Raw genomic sequence first — 21,720 nt, 5'->3', positions numbered from 1 at the left:
GGAGTCTCCCTGACAATGAGGGAGAGTTGGCAAGCATGGATGGTACTCGACTGTACCGATGGTTTTGCAGTCTTGCTAAACATTCCGGATGTGTGGTAAATAAAGTGGGCATCCTTGTGTAGTGTCGCGAGGGAATAGTGTTTTCAATGAATTAGCATACTATCGCAGTTGAACTGCATGCGTAATCGCTATTGCATACGCAGTTGTGTAAAGTAGTGAATCAGGCCCACAGTGAGGGAGCCGGCACTGCAAATAGACTGGTTCCCGGGGAAGTCTGCATCTCCGGCACTCCCTGAGTGACAAAAACAGGTGTTCGGGCAGCAAGGCCACGCCACCACCCGCAATTCCACGCTCCTTTTTGCCGCTCACCCCTATCCGCACCAGGTGGCACAACAGGTAGGGATGCCACTGCACCAAAGCAAAGTGGAAGATGTCTATCTTCCACTGTGGCACTCTAACACAGCACTAACCACAGTGGCCATCTTGGAACAAGGAATTAAGCTTCCATGGAAGAACAAAATGGAGTTTGCGCAGTAGTGCACTCCACTATCGACAGTATGCTTATGCTTTTCTAAATTATTCTCATGCTTTAAAATAAATTATATAGTGCGTCAAAATGTTATAGCTGACAGTTGGGACTCTAGTGTTAGGTCTCAGTGACACTTTGGGGTCTATTTACTAAGCAGAGTGAAAAGTGATAAGGTGCCAGCCAATCAGCTCCCAACTGTCATCTCACAGGCTGTGTTTGAAAAATGTCAGTTGGGAGCTGATTGGCTGGCACCTTATCACTTTCTTATCACTTTTCACTCTGTCTCCTAACACTGCTTAGTAAATAGCCCGTGGAAATCTGCCTGTAAGAAGGTGGTAACCCTTTTTTAAACTAAAACAGCTATAGAAAACTGTTGTCTCTATGCTGTTTATTTTGGTGTCTGAATTACAGGAAAATCACTCATCTCAAGTGCCCTGATTTAGGAGACTGTCATACCATCTGGCCTGCGGGTACTATTGTGAGGTGTGTATAATGCAATGCTGGGGTGTTTTCATAGGCGGGATTGGTAATGAGAATGGGCATGTGCTTTAGAAGTGCTAGACAAGCCCCCAAGGTTGGCACACGCCCCCATAACACGGGCACGTTCTCAGAGTGATGTAACTATTCCTCCTGTGTGATGTTACCACTCCCCCCTTTCAGAGGAATGACGCTGTGCCCAGAATAACAATTTTCCAGTTCTTTGTAGGTATAAGAAAATAAGCATTCTTTGTTAAGATCTTATATATAGTTATATATATAGTTCCCTAATAATTTTCCTATGACTCTTGAGCACCCCTTACCCCAGTTACCTCCCTCTGTCACGTGACTACACCTGCCCCAGTCATCTACCTCTCCCATAGCCACCCTCCTGGCCAGTCACCACGCCACTCCGCTGCACATTTCTCTCCTATGCCACACAGAGAGGAAGTTAGAATGTTTAAACCAACTTCCCCTCTGAGCATGTCATACTAGAAAGCCTGCCCACGTGCATGGCACTGTGAGGGGTCACTCAGCATTAGAGATGGTCATCAAAAGGGTGGCATTAAAGAGTTAAATGGTTTCCACCATCGCATAAATGTTAACGATGGCGTGCTACCATTGTCCAGGTGCCATTCAATGGCTTGACGATGGTTCAACATGTTCAGGGGCAGAAGTTACCTGCGGTCAGTGTAGTAGGACATTAGCAAAGCCACTACTAGGCTAGCAATCTGGGCAGGGGCTACCACTTGGTACAACTCTCTGAGAAGCGTAAAAGTGATAGCCAATCATGGCAAGCGGTTTGAAAGCCTCCAAAGACCAAGTATTTTCAGCAGTGTGTGTGCGTGTGTGTGTGTGGTGGGTGGGAGGGGCTAACCATACTGTCACTATCGGATCTCCACTAGTCAGTTACAGCAAACATCGTAGTGCCGCCATCGAATGGGATTTGTGTTTCCATTGGGAAATTGGGAAATAAAACTCAGATACGCTACATTTTGCTGTGTGCCGAATGCTTAATTGTCTTTATTGAGGAACTTAACACCTGCCTATTTTCATGTAGGGGAATTGAGACAAATGGGCACACACTGGGATTGGTTGCATATCACAGAGTCTTGACCAGAGATTCCTACACACTGTATTGGCCCCATACCTAACCTTTCTGATGTGAACAGCGAGATTACGCACCCAAAGGAGGACTGTCCTGCCAAAATCTGGACAGATGAGAGGTATCTATTGCTTTCTTATATGTACGAGCTGCCGGAAGCCTGGTTTACTACGTTATGCTAATGTGGGGGCTCGTTCCCCTGCAAATGGAAACCCGTGTCGCCCACTGATTTTACAATGTCCACCGCAATTGTCATCATCAGTATCGGCACTTGCACCAGTCCCATGCTAGATGCAAGAGGCTGAAACGTCCCTTCCCTGTATGCACAACTCCTAATTGCACGGATCCTTAGATACACCCCTACGACACACCCACAAGACAGGGCGGTTCTGTACGCTCGCATTGTTGCCCGCATAGTGGCCACACCAAAACGCTTAGTTTCATGAAAAGACAGATCCGTCCAAGTTCTCTGCGTATAGGAGGAACATACGCAAAAATACCTAAATTCGCATCTACACGCGCGATGTATGCAAAATCACACTGTTTGCGCCTGTGATCCGGAGATCCGCCTGACCCAGAATCAGTTGCTAAGTGATTAAAGTACATTTAGAAGCTGGTTCAGTAGATAATTAATTGACTGGGGTGAGATTGATTCCTTTGATATAACTTTTAGGGGCATATTCAATTAGACGCGAAAAAGTCAGAAAGGTTTCGCCTACCGTACTTTTCGCCGATTTTGCGTGTTTTGGAGGCAAAAACTTTTCGTGCACGGCCCCGCTTTTCGCCCTATTAATTTCAGCGAAAACGGGACCCGGCGAAATGCAAACAGGCGAAAAGTGCTGGCAGATTTGGGGAAATCAGCCTGTCAGCCCCCAAAAGATGCACTAACATTGGGGATCAATGTAGATGCCCCCGAATAGCCCTACTGAAGGTATTTGGGGTACTTAAATGCTCTCAATAGCTTCTAATTAGCGTCTTTGCTCAAGTGGTGAAGAATAGCATTTAGCAGGTTTTTTTGGAGAAATAACTAGTCCCAGCAAATTTGGGGTACATGAAAATGGGTGCTAGCATGGTTAAAAAACGTGAAAAATGCACCTTCACCAAGCCCCTGCAATAAAAAACACCTCCACCATACTTGCAGACCTCCCAAAAGCTTATTTCGCTAGTTTTTAAGTTTGTAACCCAACTTTGTTTTTTTTTTCGCCCCCTTTTTCAGTGTAATTTTTTGAAGTGTTCTTCAAAATTTTTTAGGATTTTTGTGATGAAGGTAACCTTTGGGGACCTGTCCAAGGGTGCAGGGTGGTTTTCCCACCTTTGCACCCCAAAACCGCAATTCTGCACTTTTTTCCGCCTGGTTTCATAGGCGAATCATTTCCGCCTATACCAATGCATTGACTTTCCGCGTAGGCGAAAAGTCTTTGGAAATGAATACGGGAATAAGTTTTCACCTGGCGAAATTACATCATCGGCAAAACTTTTTCCCCAAAATCGTCTTATCGCGGCTAATTGAATATGCCCCTTCATGTGTTAATAATGCATCTATATCTACCGGAGTGGGTCACAAGGAGTCCCTAATTGCGTATGAGCAAGTAAGGTCTGGCTCAGAAGTGAACGCTATGCCAATGGCGGCGGAATTGAGTGATTATTTGCTACTGCGTGTGGCGCATGCATTACTCTGAGAATACGCTCAAATGCGCTGTTGCATACGGGATCGCTGGCATTAGAAACTGCGAGGCAAAACCATGGGCGTTCCCGGGTGGTGTCTGGGAGGTGGCCTGATGGGTGCGCAAAAAGGGTATGTCTATGGGAGTGTCGCAAGCGTGTCTCTATCATTTGCATATTACAAACATTGCATTAGCGTCCATCTCTGAATCAGTACATCATAATGTTCCACAATAATTAGTATCCACTATACAGGCTCCTTGGAATGCCTAGTTCCTTAAGAAAGGACGCCACTGGTTCCTGATGAATTGATAGTCTGCATTCCTGTGAATATTGGTTCAGATCACAGAATGGCACCTTCCACTGTGTGTATGTGACGTGTGCATTTTAAGAGTATTAGCCAAGAAGGATTTTAAATGTTAATCCACTTGTGCAAGAGAGCAAACAATGCAAGGAATGTCAAATATTAAAGCACCTGAAACACCTTGCAAGGGATGGGTACTGTAGCTTCACATGTTCCGTTTTGACATTAAATAATATCCCTGGGACTGGAGATTAGAAATGTTGAAAACTGTGCTGCTGAACATTCCTTTCATTTGTAAAGGGGACGCGTTTCACCGCTGCTATTGGCTTTTCATGGATCCTATTCCTACCAAACCCTAAAACACAGTCGCAATCCCAGCTACATTCATAGGTATGCAGCTGACTCTGCGTCTATTGCCTAATATCCACAGAACGTGTGTCCCACTCTGTGCTGCATCTCTGAGCGTAAACAATTGGGGCTTATGTGCTGTGTGACATAGACGCATGCATCAGCCAACTGCGTGCGGCATGGCCACTGCTTCCGAATCAGGCCCATCGACTATAAGATAAACAGCACCACAGCATAACGTCCACGTCTGCCCACCATGGGCCTTATTCAGAGACAAAGGTGAAAGTAATTTACAAAGTTTTAATGCGCTGAACCTTCGACTGCTTACGGGCAGGGCCAGGATAGGATGGACATGCAGATGTAGGCACTGGGCATGCAGACAAGCCCAGAGTACAGATAAGGCATGGCGTGTAGTCGCGAATTACGACTACAATGGGTGGATAAAAAAAAATGACAAACGTACCCGCTTTTAGTGGTCTGACTTGCGGGTGTACAACCCTGGTGTGAGCTGCACACTGATAATGATGACTGTGTCTGATTGATGGCACACATTTAAAAACACACCCATTTCTGCAAAATCACTGAAACCGCGGAACAGTGTTTTAAAAGTCGATTTTCGACGCACTAAAGCGAAGCCACGCCACCAGTTGTATTCCAGCCATATCTTGCCCAGGAGGGAGCCACATCTACAGACTTGCTAATGCGACCAAATCTGAAAAGTTTGCAAAAATACCGGCACATTTTGCTACTCTGTTTGCATCTGGCTTTGTATATGTTTATATTTATTTACACATACACTCTCAGTGGTCACTTTATTAGGTGATTCTGTACATCTACTCGTTCAGGGAAAGTATGTAACCCGACAATCATGTGGCAACAAAGCAACGCATAAAAGCATGATAACATGGTCAAGATGTTCAGTTGTTGTCCAGACCAAACAGCAGAATGGGGCAGAAATGTGATCTAAGTGACTTTGACCATGGCATGATCATTGGGGCTAGGCGGGTTGGTTTGAATATTTGATAAACTGATTATCTCCTAGAAATTTCATGCACAACTGTCTCTAGCATTTACAGAGAATGGAGCATAAAACAAAAAATAAATAAAAACATCCAGTGAGTGGCAGTTCTGTGGCTGAACATGGCTTGTTAATGAGAGAGGTCAGAGGAGAATGGACAGACTGGTTCAAGCTGACAGTAAGGTGACAGTAACTGAAATAACCATGTTACACCAGTGGTATACAGAAGAACATCTCTGAATGCACAGCACATCAAACCTTGAAGTGGATGAGCCACAGCAGCAGGAGACCACACCGGATTCCTCTACTGTCAGCTAAGATCAGGAAACTGAGGCTACAGTGGCCACAGGATCACCAACACTGGGCAAATGGTAGGGTCAGAATTTGGTGTAAAGAACATGAATCCATGGATCAGTCCTGCCTTCTGCCAGCAGTTCAGCCAGGTGATGGCGGTGCAGTGGTGTGGGGTCTGTTTTCTTGGCACACATTACTCCCCTCAATACCAAATGATCATCGTTTACATGCCACAGCTACCTAGGAATTGTGGCTGACCACGCGCATCACATTATGGCCACGTCTAGTCATCTAATGTCTAATTCCAGCAGGATAATATGTCACACACAGCACATGTCACCTCACACTGCTTTCACAAACATGACAATCCAATGGCTGCCACAGTCACCAGACCTCGGTACAATACGGCACCATGGGGGATGTGGTGGAATGGGGGATTGGCAGCATGGATGTGTAGCCGACAAATCTGCAGCATCTGCGTGACGCCATCCTGTCACCATGGGCCGGAGTCTCTAAGGAACATTTCCAGCTCCTTGTTGATTCCATACCACAAAGAGTTCAGGCTGTTCAGGGGGCAAAGGGAGGACCTTACCCTGTACTAGAAAAAGGTGTACCAAATAACCGAAGGGCGGCAAAATTTTCAATCCGTTGCTTTGTATAACTGATGATAATTCCTTTTAAATCTTCAGTATACACTTTGGTTATACTTCCCTGTCTGCAAGTACTTGCTTTATTCCAAATTTACATCTATACAGTATCTATTATTAAGTAGGGGAAACCAATGTTTCGACCAGTGGGACATAAAGAAGAGCACTGAAGCAGTGTCGCCATCTAAAGGCCATCAGGAGTACTGCACATGCAAAATGAACTGTGGCAGAGTCATGACATTTGATTAAGATGGGTATCAGATATTACATGGTGATATTACATACTTTCCGCAAAACCTGTAGGACATATAGGCTTTCTTGATATTCTGTATATCAGTGGTTCTCAAACTCGGTCCTCAGGACCCCACACAGTTCACATTTTGCAGGTCACCCAGCAGGTGCACAGGTGTAATAATTACTCACTGACACATTTTAAAAGATCCACAGGTGGAGATAATTATTTCACTTGTGATTCTGTGAGGAGACCTGGAAAACGTGCACTGTTTGGGGTCCTGAGGACCGAGTTTGAGAACCTGTGCTGTATAATAACAGCTATGTACGAGTTCTGTTCATTCTCCTCTTCTGGAGGTTTTCCCGATAATTTCCAGTATGCTGGATTTAATTCGCAAGATAACTTTTATGTCGTAAATAGAGAAATTGCAAGTACTACTTAATTTTAACGGCATACGGTAGAACTGTATCACGATTGTGTGTAGTGATGTTCCATACTGCAATATAGCGCTTGATCCTATTAACTGCGAGTAGGTGCGACTATATGCCACATTTACGGTACCTCGGGACTCGCTGATTTTTGTCCGCATGCCCCCGTAGGGCAAGCGAGTCCTGGGCAAGACAGGACCATGAGGGGGCGAGATGCTGTGCTGATGCCGGCGTTTTTACGTCTTTCCAACTGCATCCCGTACCCTTCACACCTAATAGGATCAACCCCTTAGATTGAAATCAATAGAAAACCGTCACCACACTGCACTATTTATCATGATTGGCCAAACAGGGTGTCTAAACTATTTAGCGATCCGCGACAGATTACGATGATCATTGTATAGTTTGTCCGGGCAAATCCATCCAATTTATCGTTTGATGAACTGGGTGGTTGCATTGTCCCATCTGCTGTGCTGCACATCAGATGGGACGTATACGTGGTGTTGTTACAAGATGCATGTAATGATATATTGCGCTTTTGTACGATGCACCATGTAGTGTGTATGGCTATGCGATATACTGTTACATCGCAGCGCTATGCCGCTGGATCACACCGTCGTTTAGGTGTGTACCCAGCTTTGGGCTGGGACCAGAGACAATCACATGATGATTACATCCAATCCTATGTCGCTGACAAGCTTTCTTCTACATTTTTGATAATTGTCTGTGGTCATATTATATTGTACTGTACACATGCTTGAAAGGAAGTACACAGTGCAACAACAATCTACTGACGTCTCTTGTTTTTCTTCTGTGGGTTTGTGTCAGATGTTGGGGCATAGGGTTCCAGGAATGGGGGGGGGGGGGGGGGCAAAGCATATTCTTGCACCTGAACCCGATACTGTTTCGGAATGTGACTGTATGGTTTGGTGTGTTTGTGTGAATCACTGGGCAATAACACACCTGGTGGCCATTGTACATCCTTATTCTGACTTACAGATAAACTGATGCAATTTTTTGTACAAACTCACGATTTCCTGCTCTGATCAGTAGAAAGTGGCAATGAAATAGCTCTGAATTGTACATAACCCTTGTTTCAGTCTATGGAATTGTTTGTTCTCAAATAGCCAGCAACGTGCACACAATGGACCTGATTCAGGCCCGCTCGCTAGATGCGGCTGCTCGCTCCCTGCGTATGCAAATTCAGCTAAGTTATGTCAAGGCAGGCGATCGCGCGGCAAGGCATAAGCATGCCCACTATGTCTTGGCGAGCGATCACTTTGTAGTTATAGATGCCCACCAGCCTTTCTTTAGCCGCCCACTAGGGCACGTCATCTCCAGGAAGTATATACAGTACAACCATCGGTACATCGGGTTCTATCGGATCTGACCGCATCGCTTGTGGTTGACTGTACACTGCGAGCATTTCAGTGTAAAAACCAGCCAGGTGACGTGTACTCTGACGCTGCCTGTTAATTATGCACGCCTCTGAAACGGCGTTGAAACACTCAGGTACGCCTGCGTTCGCAACTCCACTCCCCCGTTACTACTGCCCTGCCCCTGTTACCACCCACAAACGGCCTCTCCTGTCACTCATTCCGCTGGGCTGTCTTTGCTGCGCGAGCGAGCGCTTCCCGATCACTTGAACTAGTTCGCGCACGCGCACTGCGATGCATACGCATGCGCAAATGCATAACATCGGCTGCGTGCTAGAGAGCGGCCGCTTGCGAGAGGGTCTGAATCAGGCCCAATTTCCAAAGTGTCCAAATTCACACCTTTATTTCTTATCAAGTTATAATGTTTCTTATGAATCACAAACTGAGAGATATATAGTGGAAGGAGCAGAGTCCCCAGCAGCACAGAGTATATCAGGAGATGAGTGATGTGTTAGTGAGAACAGGGCTGCCTGCATGTGGCAGGGGCAGCAGGGCCGTAACTAGGGTAGGGCGACCAGTGCCATGGCACAGGGCACCGCAGGGCAGGGGGCACTGTTTGGACCTGTCAATTTTCCTGTTTATTATCATTCTCACTTGTAGCTTCCTCTTCTTTTATCCCCAGCATCTCCTGGCCTCTCCTATCTCTTCCCTCGCCCTTCCCCATGAGGCCATGGCCTTTTTTCAGGTGCACTATCTTATGTCACTATTTTAAAAATGGGGGAGGGGGGCGCCAATGCTATATGGTGGAAAGAGCTGGGTCCCCAGCAGCACAGAGTATATCAGGAGATGAGTGCTGTGTTAGTGAGGACAGGGCTGCATGTGCCAGAGACACAGTGACATGATGTGAGGAGGGGAATGGAGGCAGCAGGAAAACACAGATTGAGAGTTATTTAATGGAAGTAGAATGGTCCCCAGCAGCACAGAGTATATCAGGAGATGAGTGATGTTAGTGAAGACTTGGCTGCATGTGACAGGGGCAGTGATATGATGTGAGGAGGGGAATGGAGGCAACATAAAGCCACAGACTGAGAGTTATAGAGTGGAAGGAGCAGGATCCCCCATCAGCACATAGAATATGGTGACAATCTAATCTCTATGAAAAGAAGCTCATACATCAAACTTGTTTTTATTCTGGAAGGCATATATAAGAAAAACATTGGTAGGATTATGAGACCAGAGGCCATTCTGCTTTGATAGGACCACGCCAATGTAACCGTTCAACAAATCCAAGTCTGCTGCTACTACGCGGTGTGACGTAATACACAGACCTGCTACACAATAACATCTAGTACCCTATAATCTCTGACTCAGATATATCATCTGCTCTGCTATACATTGCCCACTAACACTGCTCTCTTATATAGGGTCATCCAATGAATTGCTTTGATAAATCGCATCTGCTAATCCTATTTTTCCTGTGGCCTCACACAGTCATATACATAAATGACATTTCATTCTGTTGACTTTATATAAAAAAATAATGTTGGTGCCATTTTCCAATTCAGGGGTTCATTTGTCAAAATAGAGAACTAATGTTATAATAGTAATAATAATAATAATAATAATAATAATAGTCTTTTACGACATTCCACCAGGCAACTTCCTAATGGAAAGAGTGTGAGCGTCAGTATATTATGAAAATAGCATCCTGAACTCCTGTTTCCCGATGCCCATGATATGGGCATCTCCATACATTAATTTAATGTCAGCCAATAAGATGACCACCAACTATGAAATAATTATGTGGCTCTTAATATATTGTTAGTAAGCATGAGTACGGTCCTTAATAAATTGGGAACATGTATGTTATCAATTGGCTCCGATATTTTTGTCATGCTAACATCAAAATTTTGGTCAAAGTAAAAAAAAAAAAAAACAACATTTTCCACATATAAAATATAACCTTCCCGGGGGGGTGCCTAAACCCCCCCACCACCACCGAGGGTGCCTAACCATAACCCCCCCTCCCCACAGCCTAACCCAAACCCTCCCCAGGGGGGTGCCTAACCCTAAGTCCCCCCCGGGGGGTGCCTAAACCTAACCTTCCCCCGCGGCTAAGACCTAAGAAGTCCTGCCTACCTTCCTTCGGGATGTCAGGATTTCAGTGTGGGACTAAAGATAGTCTTTCGACGGCTATCTTTAGTCCCAGATCGGGCCTCCACTGTTGGGATTCTGACGGCCGGCATCCCGCCCTCAGGTAATGTAATCCCTTATATACAATACTTCTGATATACAATACCTCTACTGCAGTGGTTGCCAAACTGAGTGGCGTGGCACGCTAGGGTGCCAAAAGGCACTTGCAGGGATGCCACAGGTTGGTTTGTCTAGGACCAAATCAAATTATTTATTGTCAATGTGATAGGCAAAACCAGTGCCAGTAGCTGCCAATTATAAAATATGTGGACAAACCCTGTCCACTGCCACATACCTGACCACATACCTTAACCTATGGATGACAGATTAGCACAATTAACTTCATATAACAATTTTTGATGCATTTCTTAATAAGAAACTTTTGTCCTAGGGGTGCCACGAAAAAAATGCTGATAGCCTAGTGCGCTGTGATTCAAGAAAGTTTGGGAAGCACTGCGCTATTGCACTGTTCTGGTATACTGCAGGACGTAAAACATTCTATTGATATACAGCAACCTCTAAAATATTTCTCTAATATACAGCAGCCTCTGAAGTATTTCTCTAATATACAGCAGCCTCTAAATTATTTCTCTAATATACAGCAGCCTCTGAAGTATTTCTCTAATATACAGCAGCCTCTGAAGTATTTCCCTAATATACAGCAGCCTCTGAAGTATTTCTCTAATATACAGCAGTCTCTGAAGTATTTCTCTAATATACAGCAGCCTCTAAAGTATTTCTCTAATATACAGTAGCCTCTAAAGTATTTCTCTAATATACAACAGCCTTTAATACATTACTCTGATATACAGCAGCCTCTAATACATTATTCTGATATACAGCAGCCTCTAATACATTACTCTGATATACAGCAGCCTCTACAACATTTCTTTAATATACATCAGCCTGTATATTATCTAATATACAACAGCATTTAATACATTACTTTGATATACAGCAGCCTCTAATACATTACTCTGATATACAACAGCCTCTACAACATTTCTTTAATATACATCAGCCTGTATATTATCTAATATACAACAGCATCTAATACATTACTTTGATATACAGCAGCCTCTAATACATTACTCTGATATACAACAGCCTCTACAACATTTCTTTAATATACATCAGCCTGTATATTATCTAATATACAAGATCATTTAATACATTACTTTGATATACAGCAGCCTCTAATACATTACTCTGATATACAACAGCCTCTACAACATTTCTTTAATATACATCAGCCTGTATATTATCCAATATACAACAGCATCGAATACATTACTTTGATATACAGCAGCCTCTAATACATTACTCTGATATACAGTAGCCTGTATATTATCTAATATACAACAGCGTCTAATACAATACTCTGATATACAGCAGCCTCTACAACATTTCATTAATATACATCAGCCTGTATATTATCTAATATACAACATCGTCTAATACAATACTCTGATATACAGCAGCCTCTAATACATTACTCTGATATACAGCAGCCTCTAATACAATACTCTGATATACAGCAGCCTCTAATATTTTTTTCTCATATACACTAGCCTCTGATACATTCTTTAATATACTGCAGCCTCTAATACATTGCTTTCGTATCTGTTAGCCTCTGATACACTGTTCTGATATAAAACAGCCTCTAATATATTTAACTGTTATACACTAGCCCCTAATACATTACTCGGTTATACAGCAGCCTCTAATACATTGTTATGATATACAGAAGCCTCTAATACATTGCTCTGACATACAGCAGCCTCTGATACATTGTTCTGATATACAGTAGCCCCTAATACATTTCTCTGATATACAGTAGCCCCTAATACATTTCTCTGATATACAGTAGCCTTTAATACATTATTCTGATATACAGAAGCCTCTAATACATCGATTTGATATAATATAGCCTCTGGTATATTGATTTGCTATGAAGCAACTTCTTACACACTCCTCTGATATAAAGTAGCCACTAGTACAGTACGTTGCTCTGATACACAGCAGCCTCTAATACATTCCTGATATCAGTCAGCCTGTAGTGCATTTTGTCTACATAAAGTAGCCCCTAACACATTACTCTCATAGAGAGTATCCTCTAATTCTTTGCTCTGATATAAATCAGCTTATAGTGCTTCCATCTGATATAAAGTAACTTCTAATTAATTGTTATGATATGATGCAGTTCCATAATGCATTCCTCTGACACACAGTACAGTAAAGTATGCTCTAATTATACATTGATCTGATATAAATCAGCCTCTAATACATGTTCTGATGTAAAGTAGTCTCTAATACATTTCTCTGATATTAAGTAGCCTCTAATACATCCCTCTGATTTAAAGTAGCCTCTAATACAACCCTCTGATATTAAGTAGCCTCTAATACATCCCTCTGATATTAAGTAGCCTCTAATACATTCCTCTGATATATAAGATAGCCTCAAATACATCCCTCTGATTTAAAGTAGCCTCTAATACACCCCTCTGATATTAAGTAGCCTCAAATACATCCCTCTGATATTAAGTAGCCTCTAATCAGGGGTGTTTCTAGAGAGGAGGGGGCTTGTGTGTAGTCTCCGACACTGGCCACCTCCTCTCCGTCCGGCTGCGCACTGAGCGGTGCCATGCCAGCGCCGCACTTATAGACTCAGGGTACTAGAGTGTGCCCAGAGTCTATAGCCCATACACAGGTCACCAGGAAAAGGGCGGCCATTTTCCAGTCGTTTTTACAGGCGCAGACACCGGAGCCGGCGTGGGACTCCAGAGAGGTAAGTTTTATGGGTACAGGGTGTGCGGTGCGGCCCCCCCTGGACCCAGGGGTCCGTGTGCCCCACACACCCTGCTTCCATTATAAATACGCCCCTGCCTCTAATACATCCCTCTGATATTAAGTTGCCTCCAATACATTCCCCTGATATAAAGTAACTCATTAAGTCATCTGATATATTATCCTCTAATACATTCCTCTGATGTAAAGTAGCCTCTAATACATTCATTCATCTGATATAAAGTAGCCTCTAATACATTCATTCATCTGATATAAAGTAACCTCTAATCAGGGGCGGATTGAGAACTAAAAGTGTCCCTGGAAAAATTTGTGGTAGTGGCCTCACGTGGGCGGCACCAAATCAACACCTATTTCCCTATAGATTGTAAGCTTGCGAGCAGGGCCCTCTTACCTTAATTTCTGTCTCTTACAACCCAGTCTTGTTCTGTTAATGTTGTTTCAAATTGTAAAGCGCAACGGAATATGCCGCGCTATATAAGAAACTGTTAATAAATAAATAGATATAAAGTAGCCTCTAATGCTCCTCTGATATAAAATAGTCCATAATACATTCCTCTGATATAAAGTAGCATTCAATACATTCTAACAAATCTAATACAGTACATCCCTCTTATATAAAGTAGTCTCTAATACAGTCCTCAATACATTCCTCTGATATAAAGTATCCTCTAATACATTTCTCTGATATAAAGTAGCCTCTAATATAGTCCTCTGATATAAAGTAGCCTCTAATACATTCATTCCTCTAATATAAATTATCCTCTAATATATTCCTCTGATATAAAGTAGCCTCTAATACATTCATTCCTCTGATATAAAGTAACCTCTAATACATTCATTCCTCTAATATAAATTATCCTCTAATACATTCATTCCTCTAATATAAATTATCCTCTAATATATTCCTCTGATATAAAGTAGCCTCTAATACATTCATTCCTCTGATATAAAGTAGCTTCTAATACATTCATTCCTCTGATATAAAGTAGCCTCTAATACAGTCATTCCTCCGATATAAAGTAGCCTCTAATACAGTCATTCCTCCGATATAAAGTAGCCTCTAATACATTCATTCCTCTGATATAAAGTAGCCTCTAATACAGTCATTCCTCCGATATAAAGTAGCCTCTAATACATTCCTCTGATATAAAGTAGCCTCTAATACATTCATTCCTCTGATATAAAGTAGCCTCTAATACATTCATTCTTCTGATATAAAGTAGCCTCTAATACATTAATTCCTCTTATATAAAGTAGCCTCTAATACATTCCTCTGATATAAAGTAGCCTCTAATACATTAATTTCTCTGATATAAAGTAGCCTCTAATACATTCCTCTGATATAAAGTAGCTTCTACTACATTCATTCCTCTGATATAAAGTAGCCTCTAATACATTCCTCTCATATAAAGTAGCCTCTAATATATTCCTCTGATATAAAGTAGCCTCTAATACATTGCTCTTGTATAAAGCAGTCACAAATGCATTCTTTTTTTTATGTAAAAAGCATATAATACATTCTTTTAAAGTACCCTCTAGAACTGTATATTATTCTTACATACAGTAGCCTCTAATACATTATTCTCATATAAAGTAGCTTTAATACATTACTCTCATATACAGTATTATCTAATACATTCCTCTAACATAAAGTATCCTCTAATACAGTACATCCCTCTGATATAAAGTTGTATCTAATACAGGGGCCAATTCATACCCGGACGCAAAGTAGCGCACTTTCGCTGCCATCAGGGGCAGGGTATGCAAATTCTGGAGAGCCATCGGAGCTGCTCGAAGCCCTTGATTTTGAGCCTACCCCACCGCAAGCACTGCGATCACTGCTGGCTGAAATACAACCAAGTGACGTGTACAATGACGCTTCCATGCTAATTATGCACACCCATAAAACGCCATTTTGACACTCAGGCACGCCTGCGTTCGCAGCACAACTCCCCCATTCACAAGCACCTTCCCCTGTTACCACCCACAAACTGCACTATCTGTCACTCAAAATAGGGTCCAGTCTGTGTACTACGAGCGCAGAAATTCCCGAGTGCAGTGTGTCTTGTGCATGCGCAAATTGATGCATACGCATGTGCAGACAGACAACTATTGGCCATAGCGTGCATTTGCGGCTTAGCGTCCGGGTCTGAATCAGGCCCACAGTCCTCTGATATAACATATCCTCTAATACATTCATTCCTCTAATATAAAGTATCCTCTAATACATTCATTCCTCTTATATAACGTAGCATCTAATAGTCCTCTGGTATAATATATCCTCTAATACATTCCTTTGATATAAATTATCCTTTAATACATTCCTCTGATATGAAGTATCCTCTAATACATTCATTCCTCTTATATAAAGTAGCATCTAATTGTCCTCTGGTATAATATATCCTCTAATACATTCCTTTGATAAAATTATCCTCTAATACATTCCTCTTATATAAAGTAGCCTCTGATACATTCCTCTGATAGTAAGTATTCTCTAATACAGTACATCCCTCTTATATAAAGTAGTCTCTAATACAGTCCTCAATACATTCCTCTGATATATAAATAGCCTCTAATACATTCCTCTAATATAAAGTATTATCTAATAAATTCATTCTTCTAATATAAAGTATCATCTAATACATTAATTCATCTAATATAGAGTAACCTCTAATACATTCCTCTGATATAAAGTAGTCTATAATATAGTCCTCTGATATAAAGTAGCCTCTAATACATTCATTCCTTCTTTTTTTATATATAAAAAGCATATAATACATTCTTTTAAAGTACCCTCTAGAAATGTATATTATTCTTATATACAGTAGCCTCTAATACATTATTCTCATATAAAGTAGCATCTAATACAGTCCTCTGATATAATATACCCTCTAATACATTTATTCCTCTGATATAAAGTATCCTCTAAAACATTCCTTTGATATAAATTATCCTCTAATACATTCCTTTGACATAAAGTGCCTCTAATACAGTATTTCTCTCTAAAATAAAGGAGCCTCTAATACAGTACATCCCTCTAATACAGTCCATTGATATAAAGTATCCTCTAATACATCCAATCCTCTAATACATTCCTCTGATATAAAGTATCCTCTAATACATTCCTCTGATATAAAGTATCCTCTAATACATTCCTCTGATATAAAGTATCCTCTAATACATTCCTCTGATATAAAGTAGCCTCTAATATAGTCCTCTGATATAAAGTAGCCTCTAATACATTTATTCCTCTAATATAAAGTAACCTCTAATACATCCCTCTAATATATAAAGTAGCCTCTAATACATTCCTCTAATATAAAGCAATCTCTAATGCGTTGCTCTGAAGAAGTCACAAATGCATTCTTTTTATATAAAAAGCATCTAACACATTCCTTTAAAGTACCCTCTTTACTGTATATTATTCTTACATACAGTAGCCTCTAATACATTATTCTCATATAAAGTAGCCTTTAATACATTACTAGCATATACAGTATTATCTAATATATTCCTCTCATATACAGTATTCTCTGATACATTACTCTCATTTACAGTATTCTCTAATACTTTACTCTCATATACAGTATTCTCTGATACATTATTCTCATAGACTATTCTCTGATACATTATTCTCATATACTGTACAGTATTCTCTGATATATTACTCTAATTTACAGTATTCTCTGATACATTTCTCTCATTTACAGTATTCTCTGATACATTTCTCTCATATACAGTATTGTCTAATACTTTACTCTCATAGACTATTCTCTGATACATTATTCTCATATATTGTACAGTATTTTCTGTTATATTACTCTCATTTACAGTATTCTCTGATACATTTCTCTCATATACAGTATTCTCTAATACTTACCTCTCATATACAGTATTCTCTGATACATTATTCTCATAGACTATTCTCTGATACATTATTCTCATATACTGTACAGTATTCTCTGATACATTACTCTCATTTACAGTATTCTCTGATACATTCTCTCATATACAGTATTCTCTAATACTTTAATCTCATAGACTATTTTCTGATACATTACTCTCATATACTGTACAGCATTCTCTGATACATTACTCTCATTTACAGCATTCTCTGATACATTACTCTCATATACAGTATTTTCTAATACTTACCTCTCATATACAGTATTCTCTTATACTTAACTCTCATATACAGTATTCTCTGATACATTACTCTCATAGACAGTACTCTCTGACACATTAATCTAATATACAGTATTCTCTGATACATTACTCTCATAGACATTATTCTCTAATACATTACTCTCATAGACAGTATTCTCTAATACTTTACTCTCATAGACAGTATTCTCTCATACATTACTCTCAAATACAGTGTTCTCTACTACATTACTCTCATATACAGTATTCTCTACTACATTACTCTCATATACAGTGTTCTCTACTACATTACTCTCATAGACAGTATTCTCTAATACTTTACTCTCATAGACAGTATTCTCTCAGAAATTACTCTCATATACAGTATTCTCTCAGAAATTACTCTCATATACAGTATTCTCTGATACATTACTCTCATAGACAGTATTCTCTCAGAAATTACTCTCATATACAGTATTCTCTGATACATTACTCTCATATACAGTTTTATTTAATACATTACTCTCATGTACAGTATTCTCTAATACATTACTCTCATATACAGTATTATTTAATACATTACTCTCATGTACAGTATTCTCTAATACATTACTCTCATAAACAGTATTCTCTAATTCTGTACTCTCATATACAGTATTATCTAATACATTACTCTCATATACAGTATTCTCTGATACATTACTCTCATAGACAGTACTCTCTCATACAGTACTCTCATATACAGTATTCTCTAATACATTACTCTCTAATACTTTACTCTCATATACAGTACTCTCTAATACATTACTCTCATATACAGTACTCTATAATCAATTACTCTCATATACAGTATTCTCTGAAACATTACTCTCATATACAGTATTCTCTGATACATTACTGTCATATACAGTATTCTCTGAAACATTACTCTTATATACAGTATTCTCTGAAACATTACTGTCATAGACTATTCTCTGATGCTTTGCTCTGATATAAATGAATCTCTAGTACAGCCATCTGATTTAAAGTACCCTCTACAACATTATTCTTATGTACAGTAGCCTCTAATATATTCATCTGATATGTAGCAGCCTCTAATATGTTACTCTGATATACAATAACCTCTAATACATTGCTCTTATATAGAACAACTTGTAATAAATAACATTGCAGTTTAATTTCCCCTGATATATTGCTCTGATATACAATATCCGCTAATATATTGGTCAGTTACACTTATCTCTCTTATATATTACTCTGATATGCTAATGCATCTAATACTAACCTTTACTACATTGCAGATATAAAGTAGCATGTAACCCACTGCTGTGATATACAGCAAAACATTATAACTTCTATTCACACTGTGTTTCAATATAATTTTATTGTGTATAAATCAATTAAAACTGTGCTTCCAACAGACCCTGCGCACTATTTACAGCATACATGGGGTCAACATGAAGGGTTATGCACTACACAAGAAATACAAGCAGTTTATTACATAACAAACTGTTATCTCATATCATTTCTGTTATTAAGGAAAGGATAATACCATTGTGTTGTCAGTGTGCAAAATGTAAGAGTAGCCAGATTTATAAATATATATCAATTGTAAAATGCAACGGTATATGCTGTCACTATATAAGTAACGTTTAATAAAAAAATAACATCCTGAAATATTGTCAAAGTTCTATATATATATAATATATATATATATATATATATATATATCCATACAAATAATATTCTTGTAATGTTTAGTTAGAGAGAAAAGAATTATAAAATCAGTTACATTTCCCCACTAGGGAAGAAAGTTCTGTTGTTCCAGTCAGATAAGCTAAAAGGTAGTTTCTCATTCAATCCCCACTATGCAATACAGTATATATATATATATATATATATATATATATATATACTGTATTGTATATATATATATATATATATATAAGCAAACTTAGAGTAATAGTACAGAATAATATAAATATGCTTCTTTTATTAAAAATAAAATATAATAATAACAATGATTGCAGATAGGTGTATATGGGAATCATTCTTTAGATACAGTCACAAATCAGCTACAGTATTTCCACCAATCGCTGCCAGGCGATGAAACAGTTCAACTTCTAACTAAAGTAATAAATGTAGACCTTCTGGGCAGCTGTTAATAACTGTTATTATATCACATAATAGGTGTATAGACTAATGTGTAGGTAAAAGTACCCTATGAATACAATTGCTATTAGTCCTGAGAGCAGATAACAATAAATGAACGCAGTTGATCACCCTACAGGGCATTTATATAAAGCCTTTAGTCTTGCACCTTTCCTAGTATTAATGTAGTACAGTAAATGTGCCCTAAGGCAATTTATCATGGGTTCTTGTTGTTAAGGGATATCACATGCAGTTTTTTGGAAGATTCCTGCTTTCCCCATACAGGTAGATGACAGTCTATAACACCTGAGACTGCAGCCATTGTCTCTGGACTATGAAATCACAATCACTTAGAGCTGCAGGTCTGGTACAGGACTGGAAGGGGCAGTAACCTGAGCCTGTTATCCGATAGGTGGCAGCAGCGAGCGTCCAGGTGACAGGCAGTGCAGACTATCACACTACCTGTCTATCTCCTGCCTGCATCTCCAATGACCACCTGACACAGATGAGATACAACAGCAGCTCAGCTTCAATTTTAATCATAGAAATAGCCACAAGGCAGATTTCTCTTCAGTTTTTTTTTTCTTTCACTCTTTCCTTGCAGTGTTTGCAACAAAACAGGTAAGGACTCAGCTAGGTCTCAGGAATGTGGAAAATCAACTCAGCCTCCTGGAACCAGGCATATTAATAAGGGCACCCAGGAAAGGAACTTGGCAGGTGGGATAGGTGCAAATAAAATATAATGATTGCAATAATCGCGATCATGTATCCAGGTGCAAACACGAGGCTGCTGCAAAGTGGCTTCAGCAGGTCTGGATGTGCCATACAGCCAGCCTGCCAGACAGGTAAGTTCCCCTTAGCAGGACACTCAACCCAGGGAGGAAGACACTGTCAGATCACTGTCATCACCTCCTCCTGATGTGCAGATTCCCCTACTCTGTCCAGTGCAGGAGGAATGAGAGCAATTTCTGGCAATACCTACACCCAGCTCAATTTTCACCCTGTCTAATTGTTATTGTAGCAAAGTGAGTTCATCTACTGGGGATTTAAATGTCTCACTTGTCAGCAGCAGCAGGAGCAATAGGGCAGTAGCCTGGTGCAAATAAGAATGATACTTTATTATAACATTAATCCTATTGACACAGAATCCCCCTGACAGTATCTCTGCACGATCTCAGCCATTTAGCCCAGGTCATTTATTCCTATTTTATTTTTGCAATTCTCCAAGACATGTAGTGCATTTAGAGGTACTCACCCTAATTTCATATAGATGATTCCAAAGCAGAGAAAGACATAGAAAATCCACCTCCGGGAGTGCCTGTGCATGGTCTAGACAAAAGGCTGATCCATAAAAAGTTATGAAAAAATGAGAGTAGAGCTCATAGTATATCCCAGCAATTGCATGTTTCAGTTAACCCAGGAGAAGTCGGTTTGCTTGTAAAAACAGAGAGCTGAGGCATTGTGCCCTGTCTGGGTGCGCGGAGAGGGGGTCTGATGGGCAGAGGGCACTGGGGAAGGAGGACGAGGCTCTTAACCCCAAAAGAAGTGAGAGGCAGAAACTCTCTGTTTAATGATCACATCCAGTGTAAAGACCAATGTGCCCCTACATGTCCTGACTACTCCAGGTAATAAGCTGCCTGTGTGAGAGCAGGTAGGAGGAGGGTCTCTCAGCATGAGACACTGTCACTCTCCCTCTCTTCTCAGCTGCCTGTCTCTTGCTGGTTGCCTCTCTCTCTCCTCCTCTGCGTTCGTCTCACCTGCTGTCTCTTTCACCTGACTGTCTGCCATGCTCATTTTACACTGTACAAACACACCTTACATTGTGTGCTTATAGCCCTGCCACAATAGGCTGTCTCACTCCCAGGCTGTCACTGCAGCAACACAACCTGTCTCTTTCACTTCCCATGGCACAGGGGATGTCTCTCTCTCTCATGTTACACTCTGCCAGGGATGTGATTGTAGAGATCAGCTACAGTGATGAGCATTGTTATAGATGTCTCATTGT

General features: G+C 40.4%; 1 protein-coding gene across 1 annotated transcript in view; it reads right to left on the bottom strand.

Annotated features, from left to right (window-relative positions):
• Nucleotides 1–21,495, bottom strand: part of WNT7B (Wnt family member 7B) — a 195,993-nt gene extending 174,498 nt beyond the window's left edge. Inside the window, exon 1 of the mRNA XM_088478371.1 lies at nucleotides 20,971–21,495. Within this exon, the coding sequence (XP_088334497.1) occupies nucleotides 20,971–21,041 (71 nt within the window). The 5' untranslated portion in view covers nucleotides 21,042–21,495. The remainder of the gene's footprint in view (nucleotides 1–20,970) is intronic.
• Between the last annotated feature and the right edge of the window lie 225 nt (nucleotides 21,496–21,720).

This window comes from Taudactylus pleione, unplaced genomic scaffold (genome assembly GCF_031769625.1).
Source record: "Taudactylus pleione unplaced genomic scaffold, aTauple2 ptg000212l, whole genome shotgun sequence".
In the NCBI taxonomy this organism is placed as follows: Eukaryota; Metazoa; Chordata; class Amphibia; order Anura; family Myobatrachidae; genus Taudactylus; species Taudactylus pleione.
Note: the sequence above shows the minus strand (reverse complement) of the source record. Positions and strands in the feature narration are given on the sequence as shown.